At 38.8% G+C, this 24,336-nt stretch overlaps 1 protein-coding gene across 6 annotated transcripts in view; it reads right to left on the minus strand.

Moving 5' to 3' along the window:
• Positions 1–2,049: 2,049 nt before the first annotated feature.
• RIC1 (RIC1 homolog, RAB6A GEF complex partner 1) overlaps positions 2,050–24,336 on the minus strand; it is a 144,155-nt gene continuing 121,868 nt past the window's right edge. For 4 of the 6 annotated variants that reach the window (XM_027549326.1, XM_027549325.1, XM_027549328.1 and 1 more), the window contains 9 exons: positions 19,638–19,754; positions 18,422–19,150; positions 11,760–11,918; positions 11,532–11,671; positions 9,680–9,966; positions 8,486–8,677; positions 5,797–5,977; positions 5,455–5,643; positions 2,050–4,631 (listed from right to left, as the gene is read on the minus strand). In XM_027549326.1, coding sequence (XP_027405127.1) covers positions 4,343–4,631; positions 5,455–5,643; positions 5,797–5,977; positions 8,486–8,677; positions 9,680–9,966; positions 11,532–11,671; positions 11,760–11,918; positions 18,422–19,150; positions 19,638–19,754 — 2,283 coding nt within the window. In that variant the 3' untranslated portion in view covers positions 2,050–4,342. The remainder of the gene's footprint in view (positions 4,632–5,454; positions 5,644–5,796; positions 5,978–8,485; positions 8,678–9,679; positions 9,967–11,531; positions 11,672–11,759; positions 11,919–18,421; positions 19,151–19,637; positions 19,755–24,336) is intronic. The other 2 variants (XM_027549327.1, XM_027549324.1) reach the window with 1 other exon arrangement.

Genomic DNA, 24,336 nt, shown 5'->3' on the forward strand with positions numbered 1-24,336 from the left:
GCCTCCTTATGTCTGTTTTTATTCGAAAAAACATCTTGGGCATTTTTGAAGTACATCAGTACTTTTCTTTTGATACTACCACTTCCTTACTTGATTAGTGAAAATACAAGTGTATTGATAATGTCTTTTCTTCAAGTTTGGCCTATATCATGACCAAACTGAGATTTAGCCCAGGAATGGAATGTGGGGTTTAACACCTAAAAGTCAACATAATAGACCGTATTATTAGAATAAAGGACAACAATATAATCATCTCAACAGAAGTGAAATTTTTTTGACAAAGTTAACACCTCTTTATGATGAAAAATGTAATAGAAGGGAACTTCCTTAACCTGATAAAGGCCATCTATGAAAACTCAATAGTTGACATCTTAATGTATAATGAAAAACTCAGTACTTTCCCCCTAACATCAGAAAGATGAGGGTTATCTACTTACTGCCACTTGAATATTGTATTGGAGGCTCTAGCCCAGGCTCTGATTATAGATGACATCATTTTCTATATAGGAAATGCCCAGGAATCCACACAAAAAAAAACCGATTATATAGTTAGTAAGTGAATTGAACAGTGTTGTAGGATGCAATTTCAACATAGAAAAATCAATTATTTCTATATACTAACAATAATCCAAAAATAAAACAGTTCTATTTGCAATAGCATCAAGAATAAAGTACTAATAAGCTTATTAAAAGTACCTATAAAACCCTCCTGAAAGAAACTGAAGCTATGAATAATTGGAAAGACACTCCATGTTCATGGGCTGGAAGGCCTATTATCAAGATGGCAAGATTTTCCAAAAATTGATCTGAATATAATCCTTATCAAACTTCTAGCTGCCTCATATCTGTGTGTGGGTGGGTGCACACAAAAACTGACAGGGTGACTCTAAAATTCAAATGGAAATGCAAGGGGCACAGAAGAGCCAAAACGGTCCTGAAAAAACTCAACGTCTCTCACGTTCAAAACTTCCTCCTCCTAAGTAGCAACAGTACTCAAAACAATGTAGTACTGGCATCAAGGAAAGACCCAGAAACCAATGTAATACAACCGACAGTTCCAGAAAGGAACCCATTCATTTGTAGTCAATTGATTCTCAACAATTCAATAGGAAAAAAATCTTTTCAGTAAATGGTGAGCTTTTCAGTAAATTATAACAACTGAGTAGTCACATACAAAAGAACAAAGTTAGACCTCTTCATACCATATACAAAAATTAACTCAAAATGTATCAAAGACCTAAATGTAGGTGCTAAAATATAAAACAAAAAAACAAGCATAAATCTTCATAACCTAGGATTCGGAAATGGTTTCTTGGATATAACACCCAGAAGCTCAAGGAACCAAAGAAAAAGTTGGGGACTTCACCAAAACGAAAAACTTTATGTCTCAAAAGACAGTATCATGAAAGTGAAAAGCCCTCAGAATGAAAAAATATTTGCAAAACTGTCTAGACTATATAAAGAACTCTTGCAAATCAACAATAAATGAGCCATCTGTGAAGTGGGCAAAGAATGTGAATACTGTTTTCTCCAAAGAGATATGAACAGCTAATAATCATATATGAAAAGATGTCAGTCACCAGGGAAATGTGAACCTAAACCATAAGGTACGACTTCACACGTAACTCAGACGGCTGTAACCAAAAATACAGAAACAAATGTCGACAGCAGAAACTTGAACCCTCATCCACTACTAGTGGAATGCTTTTTTCTTTTAAAGTGGTACAGGCACTTTGTAATACAGTTAAGCATTCCCCGCCACCCCCCAGCCCCCAAAGTAACCAGTTCTCATAACCCAACGTTTCCACTCCTAAAGAGAACTGAAAACTTAGGTCCACACAGAAACCTGCGTATCAGTGTCCGAGTTGAATTCCTCCCAAATGTCCCTCAACTGATGAGTGAAGAAATACATCCATAAAATGGTATACCCATATACATTTTAAATATAAATTTCTAGTTATAAGGAAAATTCTAAAAGGTGGAATTATATAATGAAATGACTTTTAATACATACACTTTTTGCTGTTAACTTGATGAATAAACAAAAAGTTCATGTAATGGTTTTATTGCCCTTTACCAAGTTAAAAAAAAAAATACACATTACAGAAGTAGCAGCAACTTTTAATTACAAGCAAAGGTTGACTCTACCCCCAAATAACTTCTTGTTTTGGTATCAGCAAATAATTTAAACTTCAAATAGTTATATTGAATATTTAAATTCATTGGTTAAATATGGCTTAAACAGTCAAATACGTGATCCAAACAAGGCAAAATTAAAATATGATTTAAAAAATTAAAGTATATAACAAACTACCAAAGAAAAGTTTTTCTGTAAAGCTGCCAATCTTTTTGCCTTGGGGCCACCTATATCTGTTGGTTGCAAAACAAGTATTTTATACAAGAAAGGTTTCCGTCATGGCATTAACCATAGGAATATGGTTAACTTAAGGGTGCCCTGCTTTTAAGAGTGCAAGATGAACCCAGCAGCACATGAGGATATCTGTAAACATGGCTGTTTACAATGGTGAATCGTTTTTATTGACTAAATACACCAAACACAAAAGTAATGCTACTTCTTCTCATAATGGACTAGGACAGGAGAATTGCTTCAGTTTCTTGCTGGGCTGCATGGACTTACATGGGAAACATTTTCTTTCTTAAGATTCAGGGAAAGGTGGTTTAAAACAAAGGCTTAAATAAACATAGCACCAGAAGGGCCAGGTACCAGTAATCACATATTCCACCTATTCAGGAATTTTAGTATGTGAAAGTATTGCACTTGTAATGTGAAAAGTAAGTGATAGTAAATTATCAAAATCAGTAATTTAAAACCATTGATGACTCTTGAACAAAGCATTTTTCAAATTTGAGTTTCCCTTCAAAGGAAACCTGGCTAAGACAACTAAATCTAGCCATTAATTTTAAAAAGCAAGGATAGAGGACCAAGTTTTAGTTCTAAACTGTAATTGCACTATGAGAGGAGAGGCTGTTTTACATAGTGGTATGAATTTGGTCCACATCAAATACGTTGTTACTATAAAAATAAGTTTGTTTTTGTAAAAAATAACATTGCATTCCTTTGTTCAAATTGCACAGTACAAACAAGCTATCTAAATTAATACTGTTATAAGGTAATTGATATACATACAGTGGATATGTGTTTAGTCTGAAGCAACTGAGTCTGCAATTGTGTTTTCATAATGTATGAAAACTAAAATTTAAGTCGTATCTAGAAATACATAAAATATTTAAGAAGTTATGATGAAGAATGCATTCTTTACATACTAATTTTTAGTAGCCGTGATAATACAGGATTCAGCAGTCTATTTACAGAGTTCATTTTTATTCAATTTACAAAAGCAATAAATAAGAAACTACATTAATTTGCACAAAACCTGTTTCATTTCATGATCAGTGTGACCATCTCTGTTACCTTATGACCAAGCCAATAAATGTGTCTTCCTTTATGAAGAGTGCTTATATCTGGAAAGAAGAGCAAGCCCTGTCTTTGTTCTAAGAGTGAGTATCTATAGCCATGCAGAATCCAGCATAAAACCTTACAAATTATAGTACAAGCCCTAAAAATAGGAACAGTGCCTTTGAGTATATGTACACAAAATTATTCACAAAAAGATACGATTCTTTGATACAAAATAGTTTAGTGGTATCTAATAGCATAATTGATAAGAACTCCTCAGGCCTCTGCCTACACTCACCTAGTAGGAACCAAGCTAGACAAAAAGCAGGCACGCTGACACAGGTAAATAGCTTCCATCAATTGAGGACCGGGATTAAGAGGCTAGAAGAGGAGCATCTTACAGGTGCCTGTTCTACCGGGGCAGGCATCTATTCAGAGGCCCAACTAGGGAGTCCAGTGCTCTTGATCCAGGGGGCATACTGGTAGCTCAAGTACTTGATGAGCTACAGCAAGCACCTTAGCATTTATTTTTAAAAAGCAGTCCAGAACACACGCTGAACCAGAAAACATAGGAAGCTTTAAGTAGTGAAAAAGTAAGCTCATCTGGGGCAAAACAATCCCTGTGGTTTAAGAGCTACCAATCTTTAAGAAAACCAAAATGTTCGCATGTACATCTGTACAATATTCTGTACAACTTTCCACTGCAGCTTAAAAAAAAACTTTTATGAAAGATGATCTTTTTTTTGATATCACATTTTTATGGACTCAAGATTTCGTAGAGGAAAAAGTTAAAATTTAATAATACCTTACCAGAGTCTCTGAGCTGTGTTCTCTCCCTGGTTAAATTTTCCAACTAGGTCACAGTGTCCTCAGTTGCACGCTGATGCTAATTAATACTGCCCGTGGTGATGGTACTCACTGTTGTTAGGACACAGAACAGTCGTAAGTCCCATCTTGAAAAGGTTCCTCCTCCTCTGCTCGCGTTGTGTCCTCTTCTTTCCGGCTGACCAAACTGCTACCTCCAACCTCGCCCTGGGGGATGCTTCCATGGCCCAAAGAGCTCCTGTTCTCCTCTGCCCGGGGGCTAGTCTGTTCAGGAGTCTTACCCACAGTCATCGGCTGGAAGGCTTCAGGCTGGACCTGCTCTTCTGTTATCTCACTAAGCTTCTGCAGGTGTGGCTTAATGATGTTTAAAAATGGCTTATATCCAGGACTATGCAGAAAAAAAAAGGCAATTGGCTCTTATCAGCAACATTCAAAAGGCTCCAGAGCATGTTATGGATAGATTCTTACTAAGCACTGATACAGCAGGGTCAGTGATAAAGATTATGGGGTACAGGAGGAGGCACAGAGGTAGGAGGAAGGGAAGGCTTTTAGATGCCTTTCTAAAAGGCCCCCATGGAGGGGGCTACACGTAACCTAAGTGTAAACACAGACAGCAAAGATGGATATTCTTTATCCAGTATTGCAATTAAAAAGCATATTCTATAATCGTAAACACCATTAATAGGATTTTCAGACTTGAAAAACAGGACCTTGAGAGAACATTTAACCTAAATGAATTTGCCAATTAAGACTAGACCCAAGTGAGGGAAATCCCAAAGCCACAAGTAACTGGTGACAAAGGGGGTAGATGACAGGCTCTTCCACTTTCACTCACTATTCTTATTTTGGGCTTGTCAGTAACTGCTATGGAATGTTCAACTCACACAGACCTTAAATTTTTACTTGTTTTTACGTTATCATCTTCAATTCCACAGAACTAGAAACATCAAGTTCCACCCTGGTTCTAAGGTCATCTGTACTGTATTAGTCCTCAGTGACACACATCCACTGACAACAATGAATATGACTCATTTAAAATAACTGGGTCTAAAATGGTAACTAAAGAAAATACTCTTAAAAATGAATATACAAAAGGAGTTTTTATTTCAAGCAACCTATAAATCTCCAAATAAATGAACCAGAAATAAGCCTTAATGTGAAAGAGGAGGAGTCACCAGATGACAGTCAAGGTAACGAGCCTAATAACTTACCAATCTGTGGAGGCCCATCGGTCCACAGCATGCAGCCCTGTCTTTATGTTCTGTAACATCTCTCCATCTACCTCTGAAGACTGTATAATAACCAAAATCTGGTTGATTATTGAGGATTCTCTAAGAATCAGGCCTATAACAATGCACCAGTCCAGACATCCTGCCTCCATGAAGATGTGCAGCAAATACCTATATACAGAAGCAGAAACACAGTGACTGATGCTAGGAAGGATCTACGGATGAAGAGAAGGGCAGTTGTTATTGGGAAAGCAGCCTATATACGCAATTTGCCCAAACACCCTGAGGAGGCATCCTCTGCTTCCAAAATGTTGAGAAACTCACCGAAGCTGGACCTGGGATTTGTGAGGCCCTTTACTCGCCAACTCCATGGAGATATGCTCCAGCTCTGACTGGGTTAGACTGAGTGTGGAGAAATTTTCATCCACCATTGTCCAGTCTCCATCCACCATGGAGCTACTTTCAGTCAAGTCCGTGGCTGAACCAATACTGCATTCATCACCTGATGAAGAATTGTCAAAAGTCACAAACCAGCTTAATGTATGTTTTCCTTCAACTAAAAATATTAGCTGTCTCTCAGATGTTGCTTCCTCTTTAGGATTTTGAGACCAAAACATTAAATTCACTACTAAAATTCCCATGTTACATTAAATAGTAGAAGATGTTAAAAAAAAAAATCATCAGAGAGGTAACCAGGCATTATGTGCCATGGAAAAGAAAAATACACTACTACCTATTAAGCAGTCTTGCCCACCTCTGGAAACAACAAACCTAGCTACAATTTGTTCAAGTCTTTTTTGGGGGGAGTGAGGTGCCACACAGCTTATGGGATTTTAGTTTAGGTTCTAGGTCCTTGAGGCAGTGAGAATACAGAGTCCTAACCACTGGACCACCAGAGGATTCCCAATCAAGTCTTTAGATTCAGTCACCAATCTACAAGAAATACAGAAACTGTTTAAACCATGAAGATGCAATCAACTAAAATCCAGTCATGAGAAAATCCACAGAAGCAAGTCTCTTCAATGAATAAACTGCAAGAAGAAAAAAAGAGATGGGGAAGGGGAACAAGCACTAAAAGTGGAGTTTAAGAAACATAATCACTGTGTATGTATCTTACTTGGATCTTGATTCAAAGTATTCTTGGGCTTCCCTCGTGGCTCAGCTGGTAAAGAATCCACCTGCAACGCGGGAGACCTGGGGTCGATCCCTGGGGTGGAAAGATCCTCTGGAGAAGGGAATGGCTACCCACTCCAGTATTCTGGCCTGGAGAATTCCATGGACTGTATAGTCCATGGGATTGCAAAGAGTCAGACACGACTGAGTGACTCTCACTTTGTTTTAAACTGCAAAAATATTATGACATTGTAAAACAGCTGGAATTTGAATACTTACTGGATATTTGATCGTATTAAGGAATTACTGTTAAATTTTTAGAGAGATGTGACATTATTTTCAAAAAAAGTTATTTTAGAAATATATACTGAAACATTCACAAATACAACATATCATATCTTAGATTTAGTTCAATTATACAGGAAGGAGAAATTTATTCATGAGTTGGTAATAACTGAAGTGGGGGTTGGAGGGAAGGTGCCCATTATAGTATTATTTCTCCTTTTAACATATGTTTGAAATGATCTCTTTAAAAGGTTTTCTGAAGAAAAGCAATGATGCCACCTCAGGTCCATTAGGATGCTACTATTAACAAAATCATCAAAGAAGTGTTGGCGAGGATGTGGCAAAACTGGAATCCCTGCCAGTGTTGATAAGAAGTAAAGTGGGGCTGCTGGTATGACGAAAAATTTGAAAATAGAAATACCACATGAGCTGACAGTCCCCAGAAGAGTTGAAAACGGTCTCAAAGAGACTTCCCATATTCACAGTAGTCCCCCGTTCTTTGCAGCGTAATTCACAATAACCAAAAGGTGGAAGCAATGCAAGTGGCCACTGATGAATGGACAGACAAAATGTGCTTTGAACACACAACAGAATATTGCCAAACCGCAAAAAGGAAGGAGATTCCCATGCATGCTACAACAAGGATGAACTTTGAGAACATTATCTAAGTGAAATAAGCCAGACACAAAAAGGCAATTACACAGGGACAGAAAATAGAATGTAGTTGCCCAGAGTTGGGGGAGGGAGAGATGGAGAGTTTTCTTTAATGGGTATAAACTTTTGCTTTTGCAACGTAAAAGAGTTTTGCAGGTTGGTTGCCCAAGAATGTAAATGAACTGTACACTTAAAAATCCTTAAAGCAGTAGATTTGACATGTACTCTGCTACAATAACAGCAGCCATGGCTTCTATGCCTCCCTGCACAGAAGCAGCTCAGGCAGCAGTGAGCACACACTGAGAGTCAAGCATCAGGCGGATCTGCCATTGAAGCCGCAGAATCAGACCAACTGCTGCTTCAGCTCTTACATAAACCTAGACAACATAAACCACTTTAGAGCTGCTTCAGTTTGTAATTCACCCATTACTATAACTGCAGAAGATGCACATTTTTTTGGTAAAGGGTCAGACAGTAATCTTAGGTTTGAAGGCTGAGATGCAAAATTAAGGGTATCATGCAGGAATTTACAAGATAAAAAAATTTTTCCCATAATTTTTTACAGCTGAAATAAAAAACAAGATAACTGGTAACAATTTTTTACAATACAGGTCCACCTATGAGAAGAATGGAATTCTTTACACATGGATAAAGTTTTGCTTACTTGAGGTTCAAAGTTCGTGTTTCTGTATCATCAAAATTGATTACAAAGGTTCATTTACTAGTGTTTAGCTGTAGTGAGGTTTTACCTGTTTCATTTATGTAAAATAAACATGGCAAAGTATAACCAAAGTTATTTTGGCCTTGTGCTAGTAACTCTTCACCTGTCCAGCAGATACTAATGCTAATTCTCAAGGACACATCTCGAAATGAGTGAAGCTCTCTCTGAAATGCTACATACGGCATATAAACTTTCCTCCAAAGAAACTAATGAGGAGCTAGGATTTAAAATGATATCTACCTTTATTAGATAAAGGTGACAGGAAGGCATCTTGCATCTGTGGCCCGTGAGATGAGGCTGTGTCTATTTCTTGATGAGCAGGACCAATGTTGCCGAGCCAGCTCTGACTTCGTTGGACATTAGAGACGCCAGCATCTATTTCGAGGTTTAAAAATGGGTCAGTGGACTGTGACTTTAACAGCTGCTCTCCCACTGCAAGTTGGAAACACACACAAAAAAAAGGGAATTAAAGGTGCATATACTGCCATTTCCAATTCAGTTCTTTCAGCTTCTCTTCCCCCACCAACCCCAAATACGAAAAATTCAAAGCCAATTAATGTCCCTACACCACATCACCCAACCATGAACCAGGGAGGTTGGACTGGAACAGAATGCACTGACTAGACAATGCCACCCAGCAGTCATCTTCTATCATCATTTAACTCTAGACAAAACCTTATTCATCCTTAAATGATTTTCCTTGGTTTTAAGACAACATGAAACTTCCAAATGCCATAATAAAAAGGGTTTTGTTTGAATTTTCATAAGTAATGATGATTACAACCTGAACTAAAAAACCTAAAAATTTTTTTTACCAAAATACAGTTCACTTTGCCCTCTCCTAATTTAGAAGATGGCCCAAGCTCTCAAAGACATATTTTTACCATTTCTCTGGAATGAATCCTGTCAGGTAAGTCACAATTTAGCTTATTTTGAGATCTGTGACTAACCAATGCCAAAGTGAAAGTGCAAGTCGCTCAGTTGTGTCCAACTCTTTGTAACCCCATGTACTATACAGTTCATGGAATTCTCCAGGCCACAATACTGGAGTGGGTAGCCATTCCCTTCTCCAGGAGCTTTTCCTGACCCACGAATTGAACCAGGGTCTCCTGCATTGCAGGAAACTTCCTACAAAAAAAAAAAAAAAAAGTGTGGTAGCTTCTATACTCAGTCAATGCTCAACTTGCTGATAATCTGAGAAAACAGTTGGTTGGATTTATAAATTAAACTTCAAAGTCATAAGACCAAGAGACACATGATCTACTTCTATTTACATCCTTAGTCAAATGGTGGATGTTCCAACTGATCTACAAAAAGTCAGCTTTTATCTAAGCTTGGAATGAAAAGACTTCCTTGAATATCAACTAACAGAAAAACGTCTAAACATTTGGAGCAAATACAATTTTTGTATAAGTAACACAAAGCCTATATCACCTGTTCGGTATTTTCCATTTTTGAAAGGAGAACTGACAGAAGAAGCTGGGATGATGGGAAGTGGCCAAAGGAAATCTTTGTGGAGCCTCTTCAGGGCCAACACGAAGTTGTCTACTCGGGCAGCACGGGCACGCTCCTTGCACAGCCAACTAATGAGTTCAAAGCCCAACTGGGCTGCAAAGCAGCCGAGATCCTTTAGCCGAACTTCTTCCAAGAGACGCCGAGCGTGTCTCCAGAGCATCATATCAATATACATGTTCTCAGCACAGTCACTGTCTTTGCTCCATCTGTAAGTGGGAACACAAGTAAGCTACGGAACAAGTTTCACATACTTCTTATGAAGTAGCACTGAAAATGCTGACAAGGAGGTAGGAGATTTGAGGAAAGAGGAAGATCAAGTATCAGAGCCTCTCCCTGCGATAGCACACCTGTTGAACAATAGGTGGAACACAGTAAGTAGCCTCTTACACATGTGTGTAAAATAAAAGTACAGAATAGAAAACAAAAAGGAGACTGACAAAGCCAAATGAGGAAGAGGATAGTGACTGGATGAAGTAAAGAAAGGAAGCAAATAAACGCTGTATTTGAAAAGACCAATGAAAAGAGGAAAGGAGGTCAGATCAAGGAGACTGAAGGGAAGCAAAGTGAAATGTAGTCTCTTAATGTGAGTTATACAGACACATAAGAAAAAAACAGGTTTAAAAAAATGAATGACTAAATATCGTCTGTTCCCCCTTATTCCTATGAACTGGTGTGTCACAACTGGTTTGATACTGGGGTGATGGGGTGCCTTCAGAGAGGGCAGTATTGGAGCAGGACTACCTGCATTCTGAACTTGGCTCTGCCACACAGTTTTGTGAATATAAAGCAAGTTTATTTTTCTGGGCCTTTGTTTTTCACCTGTATAATGTGGATAATAACAGTATATTTACCCATATGGAGCTGTTACTGAAAGACCTATACATGGAAATGTTTGAATTGTGCCTGGCAAGCAGTGCGCACTTAGTATACATTAAACACCACTTACATTCAGGGTATAGCTGAGTAGCTACTGTTTGCCTGGCAATTGTTTTATAGTCTTTCACGGTTGCATTTAACTTGTTTATGGTGTGTGTGTGTGTCTGGGTGTGTGTGTGTCTGAGTGTGTGTTTGTATTAATGGCTCTGATAAGAAAAAGCTGTAAAACATCACAGTAAAAATGTTCAGGAAGCTCTCATTCTGTGTCAGGCGCTGTAGTAAGAGTACACACAGAATATAAAAGAAAGGATTCTCTCGAAAGAAACCAAGAGCCAAGACCACATAACAACAGAGGAAGGAAAGCAAGGACCTCACAAAACAGGAAAATCTATTTTACAATGTTCAGCATGAGTTCAGAGTTTACTGCATATTAACCCATCTACATATAATGCAGCTTTCAGACTCCAGGATACACTTTTTGGCACGAACTGTTTAATGACTTCTCCACTCAAAAGGGTCACAAGAGAGTCCAGTACATGACAAATGTCAAAAGGTACACTGGGAAAGAATGGGAAAACTGTTGACTGTAAGAAGGCTTTTGAATTATTTGCAGATCTATCTTCCTTTTTATTCCGGTCCTCTATTATCAGAGGTAATTTAATGTTAGTCACATTTAGAATGGGCACATTGAGACCTATTCTAGTACAAAGGGCAAAAACACTACAAAGAATAAAGTGAATTTAGAAGAAAGAAAAAAGGGAAGCCTTTTGGGAATGTAAAAAGGAATTGCAATCAGATCAAATAGTTTTTTCCTAAGATCCAATTTTACAAAGACTCTGAAATGCAATGTGTTATAGAATTCCCTAAAAGCAGGAACAGTTCTTCATTCTTTTACCTTTTTCCAGAAGGACCGGATGGCATACTTAGTGTTTTCTGTAAGCTGAATTTACTAGCAGGAACACTGTCAGCTGACTGGGATAAACTGATGCTTCGATTCCTGAAGAACTCAAATCCACCACCACTTGAACTGGGTTCCTGTGATTACACACAAGATGCAGTATGGTCAAAGAAAGATGCCACATGGGTGTGTGGCCTAGCAAAGCCGTGCAGTTCTTCAACTAACCTGAGTTGTAGGTGTGGATGGGGGCGTCTCAGATTCTCCAGAGCCAATGGCTTTCAGAAATCGAATCATGTGTCGACATAGGTCCCACTTGCCTTGTTCCAGGGCTGTGTTGAAAAGAAGGGTGGCATGTTGCCTACTTACTGCTGGGACTTCCATGTTCTAGAAAAACAACCAAGAATTCCTTTTATACTACAAATGATTTGAGAAGACATGAGTAATTCTTTATCTCCACGCTTCCCTAAACCCAAAGAAGTAATGCAGATATAGCACTGTAGGGAATAATTTACTAGTAAAATCAAAAGAAGCATTAAAAAGTACCATACAAGAAGAAGTGAGGCAAATACTCCCCTGGTGTAATACAATTTATGATTTCTTGCACTCCCATTACTGCCATATATCTTCAACTTTACATACACGCTTTCATTTCTCCTAGTGACTCTCAAAAGAGGTATATCATTCTCATTTTACACATGAGAAAACTGAGTTAAACAACTTGTTGAAATTATGCATTTAGAACTTTTTAAAAATTATAATTGCATGGTAATGCAGAGTGTAATGCCCATGTACAAATATAAGCACAGGATAAAAAGTTAAATAGTATCTCAATATTAATATGAAAATTAGTTTGATTCTGAAGTCTTCCTGAATATGTCTCAGAAACCCCCAGAATTCTGTAGACCACACATTGAGAATCCCCTGCCCTCAAGAGTGTCAGAAATCCAAAATGAAAGAAATCAGGTTCCCAAAAACAGGACTGTTAGATAAGAGAAAAATAAAAATATATGTTCTAAACAAAGAAATAAACAACTTGTTGAAGATCAGCAGAAAAGCAAGAGTATAAATTTGTCTTTCTGACTCCAAAAAAGCTCTGGTCTATGTCCTGTGGCAGAGCTTTCTGAGGATGTGATTTAATCAAAAACTTTGCTTTGGGCAACAGTATGTACTACTGCTGCACAATGGGCGCCCACAGTGACCTTTCACAGATTTAATCTTGCTGCTTGCCCTGGCCTTCATGGAGAGGCGCCTAACAGGCAAGTTCAACTATAATCATCATCTGTCAGTCACAACTTAGGAATCCTGATAAAAGTTTCTAATTCCATTGCTTGGGAGATCACTGAAATCTAAGCAGTGACCTAAATTAAACAAACAAACAAAAGACTGCATTTATTGTGTTTCTGTTTTTATGATTCTGAGGCCTTTTAAGAATAGCCAGAATCTTAGGGCCACCCACCTTCTGCCACAGTATCTCCTCTGATATCTCAGTCAACTGCCATGAAGCATATAAACTGACAGGAAAACTGCTTCAGGCAGAATCTCAAACCAGGTTTATGGTTAGCTTCTTTAAACAATAAAAACAATGGTAATTTGGAAGAACTTTTACCTCTCAGCAATTCCATGGCACCAGGAGAGAGATTACTGTGGAGGGCTCAGATAAACCCACTAATATTCAGAAAATTATTTATTAGTATGTTTATTATATAATAATATTATTATATAATATTATATAATTAATTATATTATTAAATATATATTAATTTTTATTATTTATTTTATATATTAATTTTATTATATTATTAAATATTAATATTATTTTATTTTATTATTTTATTAATATTAATATTAATATTATTTATTTTATATATTAATTAATTAATTTTATATATTAATTTTATATATTAATTTTATATATTAATTTTATATATTAATTTTATATATTAATTAATTAATATAATTAAATATTAAATATTAAATATATTATTTTATTTTATTATTTTATTAATATTAATATTATTTATTTTATATATTAATTAATTAATTTTATATATTAATTTTATATATTAATTAATTAATAAATATAATTAAATATAATTAAATATATTAATTTTATATATTATATTATATTATATATATTATATTATATTATATATTATATTATAATTAATTTTATATATTAATTAATTAATAAATATAATTAAATATATTAAATATATTAAATATATTATATATATATAATTATATATAATATATATATATTATATAATTAATTATATTATTATTATATAATAAACATACTGCAACCGGCGCGGTAAGCGTGGCTGAGAGGAGCCACACCACGTCCGAAGTCAGGGGCAGAAGCCGGGAGGACCCCACGCCTGAAGGGTGGCGGCCAAGAGGAGTTACCCCACGACCGAGATCAGGGACAGCAGCTGAGAGTACCAGACTGCGACGGCGCAGGAACGGCGGAGAGGAGATACCCCGCGTCCAGGTCAGGGGTGGCGATGAGAGGAGTTACCCACCCCCTGTCGGAGGTCAGGGGCGGCGGCCGGGAGGAGCCACCCCACGCCCCTACGCCCGAGGCCAGGGGCAGTGGCCGGGAGGAGCAACCCACGCCTGAGGCCAGGGGCGGTGGCCGGGAGGACCAACCCCAGGTCCAAGGAGCCCTGGCTGCACGGGCGCAGGAGGGCCTAGAGGAGCTAGTCCACGTTGAAGGTCAGGAAGGGTGACGGTGAAGAGATACCCTGCATCCAAGGTAAGGAGCAATGGCTGCGCTTTGCTGGAGCAGCCGTGAAGAGATACCCCACGCCCAAGGTAAGAGAAACCCAAGTAAGACGGTAGGTGTTGCAAGAGGGGGCATCAGAGGGCAAACACACTGAAACCATACTCACAGAAAACTAGTCAATCTAATCACACTAGGACCACAGCCTTGTCTACCTCAATGAAACTAAGCCGTGCCCGTGGGGCAACCCAAGATGGGCAGGTCATGGTGGAGAGATCTGACAGAATGTGGTCTACTGGAGAAGGGAATGGCAAACCACTTCAGTATTCTTGCCTTGAGAACCCCATGAACAGTATGAAAAGGCAAAATGATAGGATACTGAAAGAGAAACTCCCCAGGTCAGTAGGTACCCAATATGCTACTGGAGATCAGTGGAGAAATAACTCCAGAAAGAATGAAGGGACGGAGCCAAAGCAAAAAGAATATCCAGCTGTGGATGTGACTGGTGATAGAAGCAAGGTCCGATGCTGTAAAGAGCAATATTGCATAGGAACCTGGAATGTCAGGTCCATGAATCAAGGCAAATTGGAAGTGGTCAAACAAGAGATGGCAAGAATGAATGTCAACATTCTAGGAATCAGTGAACTGAAATGGACTGAAATGGGTGAATTTAACTCAGATGACCATTATACCTACTACTGCGGGCAGGAATCCCTCAAAAGAAATGGAGTAGCCATCATAGTCAACAAAAGAGTCCGAAATGCAGTACTTGGATGCAATCTCAACGACGACAGAATGATCTCTGTTCGTTTCCAAGGCAAACCATTCAATATCTCAGTAATCCAAGTCTATGCCCCAACCAGTAATGCTGAAGAAGCTGAACGGTTCTATGAAGACCTACAGGACCTTTTAGAACTAACACTCAAAAAAGATGTCCTTTTCATTATAGGGGACTGGAATGCAAAAGTAGGAAGTCAAGAAATACCTGGAGTAACAGGCAAATTTGGCCTTGGAATACGGAATGAAAGCAGGGCAAAGACTAATAGAGTTTTGCCAAGAAAATGCACTGGTCATAACAAACACCCTCTTCCAACAACGCAAGAGAAGACTCTACACACGGACATCACCAGAAGGTCAACACCGAAATCAGACTGATTATATTCTTTGCAGCCAAAGATGGAGAAGCTCTATACAGTCAGCAAAAACAAGACCAGGAGCTGACTGTGGCTCAGACCATGAACTCTTTATTGCCAAATTCAGACAGAAATTGAGGAAAGTAGGGAAAACCACTACACCATTCAGGTATAAACTAAATCAAATCCCTTATGATTATACAGTGGAAGTGAGAAATAGATTTAAGGGCCTAGATCTGATAGATAGAGTGCCTGATGAACTATGGAATGAGGTTCGTGACAGTGTACAGGAGACAGTGATCAAGACCATTCCCATGGAAAAGAAATGCAAAAAAGCAAAATGGCTCTCGGGAGGCCTTACAAATAGCTGTGAAAAGAAGAGAAGCCAAAAGCAAAGGAGAAAAGGAAAGATATAAGCATCTGAATGCAGAGTTACAAAGAATAGCATGAAGAGATAAGAAAGCCTCAGCGACCAATGCAAAGAAATAGAGGAAAACAACAGAATGGGAAAGACTAGAGATCTCTTCAAGAAAATCAGAGATACCAAAGGAACATTTCATGCAAAGATGGGCTCGATAAAGGACAGAAATGGTACGGACCTAACAGAAGCAGAAGATATTAAGAAAAGATGGCAAGAATACACAGAAGAACTGTACAAAAAAGATCTTCACGACCCAGATAATCACGATGGTGTGATCACTGACCTAGAGCCAGACATCTTGGAATGTGAAGTCAAGTGGGCCTTAGAAAGCATCACTACAAACAAAGCTAGTAGAGGTGACGGAATTCCAGTTGAGCTATTCCAAATCCTGAAAGACGATGCTGTCAAAGTGCTGCACTCAATATGCCAGCACATTTGGAAAACTCAGCAGTGGCCACAGGACTGGAAAAGGTCCGTTTTCATTCCAATCCCAAACAAAGGCAATGCCAAAGAATGCTCAAACTACTGCACAATTGCACTCATCTCACACGCTAGTAAAGTAATGCTCAAAATTCTCCAAGCCAGGCTTCAGCAATATGTGAACCGTGAACTTCCTGATGTTCAAGCTGGTTTTAGAAAAGGCAGAGGAACCAGAGATCAAATTGCCAACATCCGCTGGATCATGGAAAAAGCAAGAGAGTTCCAGAAACACATCTATTTCTGCTTTATTGACTATGCCAAAGCCTTTGACTGTGTGGATCACAATAAACTGTGGGAAATTCTGAAAGAGATGGGAATACCAGACCACCTGATCTGCCTCTTGAGAAATCTGTATGCAGGTCAGGAAGCAACAGTTAGAACTGGACATGGAACAACAGACTGGTTCCAAATAGGAAAAGGAGTACGTCAAGGCTGTATATTGTCACCCTGTTTATTTAACTTATATGCAGAGTACATCATGAGAAATGCTGGACTGGAAAAACACAAGCTGGAATCAAGATTGCCGGGAGAAATATCAATAACCTCAGATATGCAGATGACACCACCCTTATGGCAGAAAGTGAAGAGGAACTCAAAAGCCTCTTGATGGAGGTGAAAGTGGAGAGTGAAAAAGTTGGCTTAAAGCTCAACATTCAGAAAACGAAGATCATGGCATCCGGTCCCATCCCTTCATGGGAAATAGATGAGGAACAGTGGAAACAGTGTCAGACTATTTTTCTGGGCTCCAAAATCACTCAGATGGTGACTGCAGCCATGAAATTAAAAGACGCTTACTCTTTGGAAGGAAAGTTATGACCAACCTAGATAGCATATTGAAAAACAGAGACATTACTTTGCCAACAAAGGTTCGTCTAGTCAAGGCTATGGTTTTTCCTGTGGTCATGTATAGATGTGAGAGTTGGACTGTGAAGAAGGCTGAGCACCAAAGAATTGATGCTTTTGAACTGTGGTGTTGGAGAAGACTCCTGAGAGTCCCTTGGACTGCAAGGACATCCAACCAGTCCATTCTGAAGGAGATCAGCCCTGGGATTTCTTTGGAAGGGATGATGCTAAAGCTGAAACTCCAGTACTCTGGCCACCTCACACGAAGAGTTGACTCATTGGAAAAGACTCTGATGCTGGGAGGGATTGGGGGCAAGAGGAAAAGGGGACGACAGAGGATGAGATGGCTGGATGGCATCAGTGACTCGATGGACATGAGTCTGAGTGAACTCCGGGAATTGGTGATGGACAGGGAGGCCTGGCGTGCTGCAATTCATGGGGTTGCAAAGAGTCAGACACGACTGAGCGACTGATCTGATCTGATCTTATTATATAATATTTTGATAATCTTATGTAATATGGGCATATTATTGTATGTATTATAATACATTATATGTACATACATACACGGGCTTCCCTGGTGGCTCAGACAGTAAAGAATCCACCTGCAATGCGGGAGACCTGGGTTCGATCCCTGAGTTGGGAAGATCCCCTGGAGGAGGGCGTGGCAACCCACACCAGTATTTCTGCCTGGAGAATTCCCACGGACGGAGGAGCTTGGGCTATAGTCCATGGGGTCACAAAGAGTCCGACACGACTGAGCGACTAGGCACAATGTATATACATATATGTATACATACAAGACATTCCTTTAATATTATTCAAAATAATACTATAAACTCATTAATTTGTTTTAGGCCTATTTATGGGCAAACAGGATAAAAAAAAAAAAAAAAACCAACCCTGCAATGCTACTTTCTAACAGTAATTTTCTGCCATCATATAGTAGATTGAGTTCTTCAAAAGTAAAGATAAAAACTGAACAGAAAACTTGACTCTAATAGTTCTTTTTTTTCTTTTTAGTATTTACTTATTTGGCTGCACCGAGTCTCAGTGGCAGCATGTGGACTCTTTAGCTGCAGCATGCAGGATCTAGATCCCTGAGACCAGGGATTGAACCCACGCCCCCTGCATTGGGAGCATGGAGTCTTAACCACTGGACCACCAGGGAAGTCCCTGTACTAGTTCTTTAAGCACGATTACAGTGCCAACCAAGGACATTTGCTTTCTTTTTCCTCTAGGTTTATGCTCACTAATTCTTATACATTTACAAGAAGAGAATTGTTACCTGTAAGATAATAAGGTAAGACGCAGCAGTATCTAAATCCTGAGCCATCAAACATTCCTCAAACAAGTCCTTGGGGTTTCCAACAGCTGCAAAAAGGTAGTTCCACAGGGCATACTCAGTCTTCCTGGCACAGTGAACAACTGTCTGCAGGAAGAGGGGGAACTCGGTGATAAATTTTGCCACTGTGGGAAGCAGAGGGTCGGGAATGGGCTCCCGTGAGGTAGCTTCTTCTTCCAGCACTTCATGGAGCATGAGCTCCAGCACGTGAGGAAAGTAAGGCAGCGTGGCACAGGACTGGGCTAAGAGCAGAGCTTGCTCCCCGAGGTTCCTCACCAGCAGCTGACGCAAAATATGATGGAGGTAGATCTGAGAGGTTCTCTCCACGACACAGAAAGGGAAGAGCACCTCCAGCTGTTCCCTAGCACTGTTCCGAGAATACAGAGAATCGTAGAGCAGAGTGTCGTTGACAGCACCAAGGACTAACGCATCTTCAAACAGAACAGCCAGGGGGTAGATATTTATGTGGAAAGGCAGCATGATCCGCTGGGACAAGAAGGAATGGGGCTTGCGGTGATCCCTGGGGAAAAGAGGGAGCCAGACTTTCATCCCGGCACCTCCACAGCTCAGCCAGAGGGCCTCCAACAGGTGACGCTTCTGTTTATTTGCGCGGCACGTGGTCCAGACATTTTCAACAGACTGGGCTAGTACAACAGGAGGACAGAATGGCAACTGGAGAAGAAGAGACTGAAATCAGTTCTTTTCCCATTAAATTTGTAGGTGAAGTTTTCCTAGGTACTAGTTCCTTAAGTCTTTCAAAATGATAGTATAAATTTTGAGGAAAATTAGAGGAATCTGTTTATAATTAATAATAAAAAGTTAATAATACTGCCCTGCCTTTCAAAGTAAGTGTACTTAAATCTAAAAACAAAACAAACCCCCTCCCCCAAGGAACTTCACCAATTTATCCTGTTTTTCCATTAGAATTATTCCAAGCAATAACACCTAAGCAGTAATGTCTGGCATACAGAACATTTTATTATCATTTTAGGATCTTATCCTCCACTTTTCACAGTCTTGCACCCAAAGGCTTACAACTAATTTTATATACTTTCTCAGTTTCCAAATCATAAGCTAATACTCTGCTATTAAATTCTTTTATCCCCTCATCCTTCTCCCAGACATTCTTTACATTTTAAGTGACTTGCATTTAACTCACAAGTTTCCTTTGGTTAGGGTTGCTGTCCTTCTCTCGGATCTGAGGGCCGGACCTGTCCCTCTGCATCATGATGAGCTGTCCTGCCAGATTTAGCATAATGCTTTCTGCATCACGAGCCTGAAAGGAAAATAAATTGGATTCATATGAATTAACAAGTATATTTTCAGCATTTCCCCTGCCAAGGCATAATGCTTACAGGTTAAACAAACAATACTGAGTGTGTATTATGGTCAGTCATTCTGTTAGACTCTGTTGGAGTCAAGGAGCTGTCTGGCTCCAGTAGTACATGCTTAACACAACACAATTAATAATTAATTAATGAAAAAGTGAATTCAAATTGATGGTAGAGTTGAATTACCCTGAAAAAACTAAGAGACTTCCAGAAGTTCATAAAAGTGAGACACTGCTTCAGTGACCTGGTGGTCATAGCTAGAGAAGGCTTAAGGATGAAGTGGGACTTGAAGGACGAGGATGACATACATGGGTGGGAGAAAAACATTTGGTACTTTACTTGGAGAATGAAATAGAAATGACACAAGAAGATAAAATAGTTCTACTGGGAAAGTGAGAACAATCTGGCTAGATTAGGGATATTACAAGAAAAAATACTGACGGTAACAGACCTTCAAAGAGGGCCTGGAAAGTCAAGTAAAAATATATCAGGAAATAAGCCACTACTTATGGTCCTTGAATAAAAGAGTTATTAAAAATTCATGTTGATGTATGGCAAAACCAATACAATATTGTAAAGTAATTAGCCTCCAATTAAAATAAATAAATTTATATTAAAAATTAAAAAAAAAAATTCTGAGTTATTCAGGATGGATGACTGAGGGGAGGACGACATCATGTGTGGTGACTTCAGGAATGAAGTAAATAGTCTGCGTTTTATTAAGGAAAATTTCAATCAAACCCCAAAGTAGAAAACCTAGGATTCCCATCTTTAAGTTTGAGGAACACTGCTTAAAGCAGTGTTAAAGTATATTTTCAGCTATCAAGTCATTTTCACTTGTAAAGAGGAAGAACATTTTGATTAAAACAAACCAAAAGCTTACTTATATTCTAGACATGAAGGATAAAAAAACAAAGCTGAGTCAAAGATGATCTCAGGGTGCTGAATCTAGGTGAGGTGTTAGAGATGTTGTGGTCTTCATGGACAGAAGTTAGAAGGAGATAATAACTTAGGAAAGGGAATCTGAAGAGTTTCCTTTTACTGCCCATTAAATTAGAAAGAATCTTAAGACTTCCAGATAAAAATGTTGTGAGAGATGACTAAACTGGAGATGAATACCAGAATCATTGAACTATAATGGTAAGGCTGGTAAACTGAAGGTAACAGATGAATTTTCTGAAGCAAAGTATGTGGCAACAACAGAGCAAGGGACCACTGGCTAAGCTTTTGAAGGCAAGAAGAGAAACATAGCATGATGCTGCTAACCAAAGAAGGAAAGAGTTTTAGGAAGGAAAGGATGATAAATAAGATGACATGGATTGTGTCCTAGCTTTGACTCCTGCTGGCTGGATGAATTTAAGCTCCAATATCATTTAGGGTTCGGTCAGGAAAACCACCATCACCCTATGTATTCTCCTTGCAAAAAATAATCAGATACATGAATGCTCATTTGTACTGCTCTAAGACACAAGAGATAGTATGTAAAAAAATGGCAAAGGGTGCTGAATACTCATAGACTTTGTCACTCATTTTTGCTTTATATCATCCGGGTAGGTGATAAGCATGTTAATTTAAAATGCAGGAATTTGAAAAATTATCCCACAAAAATCTGTAAGCAACTGTCAGAAAGCTCAAGAATTTTACTTGGAAAGGAGTCTTCTGTTCCCAATTTAGCACATAAACTAAAAATTTGAACATCTGTCCATAATAATGAGAAACAGCAAATAACTTGGAGTTAGGAGAAGGAAAAATGGAATTGAAAAGCTGTGTGAGAATTATAAGAACTAGAGAGGAGAGGAAACCGAATATGCAATCCCAAGAATCAAACAGTATGACTGGAGACTGGCATAGGGACAAATGGGCTTCCCTGGTAGCCCAGATGGTAAGAATCTGCCTGCAATGCAGGAGACCCAGGTTTGATCCCTGGGTTGGGAAGATTACCTAGAGAAAGGAATAGCAATCCACTCCAGCATTCTTGCCTGGAGAATTCCATGGGCAGAGAAGCCTGATGAGCTATAGTCTGCGGGGTCATGAAGAGTCAGACATGACTGAGTGAATAACACACACACCCCCACAGTGACAAACTCCTCAAACACTTCCAAAGACCTGAAGAACATTCACTGCAGTTTACTAAAATATGTTAATGTTCATAATGACCACTTTTACATTTTCAGATAGTACACTCACCACTGTATTTTATATTATTTCATTAAAAAAAAAAAAAGGGCTTCCCTGGTGACTCAGTGGTAAAGACTTTGCCTGCCAATGCAAGAGACATGGGTTCGATCTCTGGTCTGGGAAGATCCCACATGCCCCAGAGCAACCGAGCCTGTGCTCTAGAACCTTGGAGCTGCACCTACTGAAGCCCACACACCCTAGAGCCAGTGCTCTGCAGCAAGAGAAGCCATCGCACTGAGAAGCCTGTGCACCGCAATTAGAGTAGTCCCCGCCTGCCGCAACTAGAGAGAAGTCTGCTCAGCAATGAACAACCAGCACAGCAAAAAATAAACACACAAAATTCTCTATTTTTCCCTTCAGCTCTATCCACGCAGTCAACATTTTTTACTGATAATATCACAGTACGTAAGAACAGGTGACCATTACAGCCCTCTCAAGCAACTCTGATGAACTTTTCAGAAACTGAATATACACAAAAGCTGGGACCACATGTATCCTCAAGGTCCTAAATCTGAAGGAACCCAACAAACCATCTCTTACCCTAAAAATCCCTGGTAGGTAATTCTCACTGGAACATCAGAAACAAGGAGCTCACCAGTCTCCTGAGGGAGGCCACCTTACTGTTGAACAGTTCTCATTGCTGGATTTTTTGTTGTTAAACCAAGACTTCCTTTGCTTTTTAAACCTTGGCCTTCTCTCTGTGCAAGATGTAATCTATTTCCTCTTACCTTTCAACTTCTTATTCTGCTCTTTACAAAGTTAAGTATCTCCTCTTTGTAAAGGGGCCTCTTAATTAAAATGGGGCACCCAGTGTTATTCATCTTCTGACTGCCTACTCTATCTAGAATATTCAAGAAGCTTTTTTCTTTAATATGACTTCAAACATGATGAAAAGTACATAAAATGTACACCCCCCATCTTATTCTTATTATTCACATTGACAATTACCAAGGTTTGTTTCACCTATCCCTTTTCTCTTTTTATTAATACTTATTTTGCCAAAGTATTTTAAAGGAAGATATCATGCCATTTTACTCCTATACATTTAAATAGGCATCTTGCAAATATAGGGACATTTGATTATATAATTACAACACCAACATCACATCTAAATTAAATTAAAATTTAGAACTATTTCTCAGTGTCATCTCTCAGTCAATATCGCTAACTGTTTTAACAGTCTTTTTGTAGCCTATTTGAATCAAGATACAAATGACCTTATGAATTGCATTTTGTTGTTATAGCTCTAAAGTCTTATTTAAAAGACTCTTTTCTTTTTTCCTCCACATTAATGACCTGCAGTTTTCCTACAGAATGTTATTAAACTAAACCTCTATCCCTGTATTTCTGATGAACAGAAAATGACTCGAGAAGCTTGGTTCAGTTCAGGCTCAATGCTTTTGGCAGTAATTCTTCATGTGATCCTCAGGCTGAATCACCCCAGGAAGCATGCATGGTCCTCCTACTTTTAGTGATGCTAAGATTGACTAGTAAGGCTTAGGCATGACAACTCGATACCTTCATTGTGAAGTTCCCATCAACCTTTCATTGGTTTCAACTGGTGTCACTGAATCCACTCATTTTTTCAAAGGCTGAAAAACTGATTCTTAATTCTCAAATTCCTTCCATATCTTTTAGCTAGAGTTCTTCTGTAAAACATTCCTTTTTTATTAACTAGGACTATCTGGTTACATGAAATACGAGTTTGCAGAGAAAATGGAACCTGTATTTTAAAGGCACTCAGTGGAAGTGCCTTAATCAGTTAAGTTCAGTCCAGTCGCTCAGTCGTGTCCGACTCTTCGCGACTCCATGAATCACAGCATGCCAGGCCTCCCTGTCCATCACCAACTCCCGGAGTTCACTCAGACTCACGTCCATCGAGTCAGTGATGCCATAGGAAGTTTTAAAAGACTATACAGACAGGGATGACAAGTAAATCCACACAGAACTTTTCTTTGAAGATGGGTTCCACATTGACATGAAGTTTGGAAACATAAGTTATGCAACCTGGATCCTGGTGGCAACGCTACCTACACAGTTACTTTAACCAGAAGCTATGGGAGTATCCCTTCTCTTTGCTCATAATTAACTAATCATGGAGTCCTCTATATGTCATATTCCTTCTACTTCTTTCTATCTTCTTTTCACTACCCAAGTTTGGGCCACAGACACCATTCACCTAGATCACTGCAATGGACTCTTAGCTGCTCTCCCTTCATCTAGTTTTGTCCAACTCTGGTTCATTTTCTTCCTTTGTAATGTTTTCTCTAGTATTACAAAGCTTAGATCTAATAATATCTAGCTTAAAACACTTTAGACTTTAAGACAAAGTCCTTAGTATCAATAAGA

Source organism: Bos indicus x Bos taurus, chromosome 8 (genome assembly GCF_003369695.1).
Source record: "Bos indicus x Bos taurus breed Angus x Brahman F1 hybrid chromosome 8, Bos_hybrid_MaternalHap_v2.0, whole genome shotgun sequence".
NCBI lineage: Eukaryota > Metazoa > Chordata > Mammalia > Artiodactyla > Bovidae > Bos > Bos indicus x Bos taurus.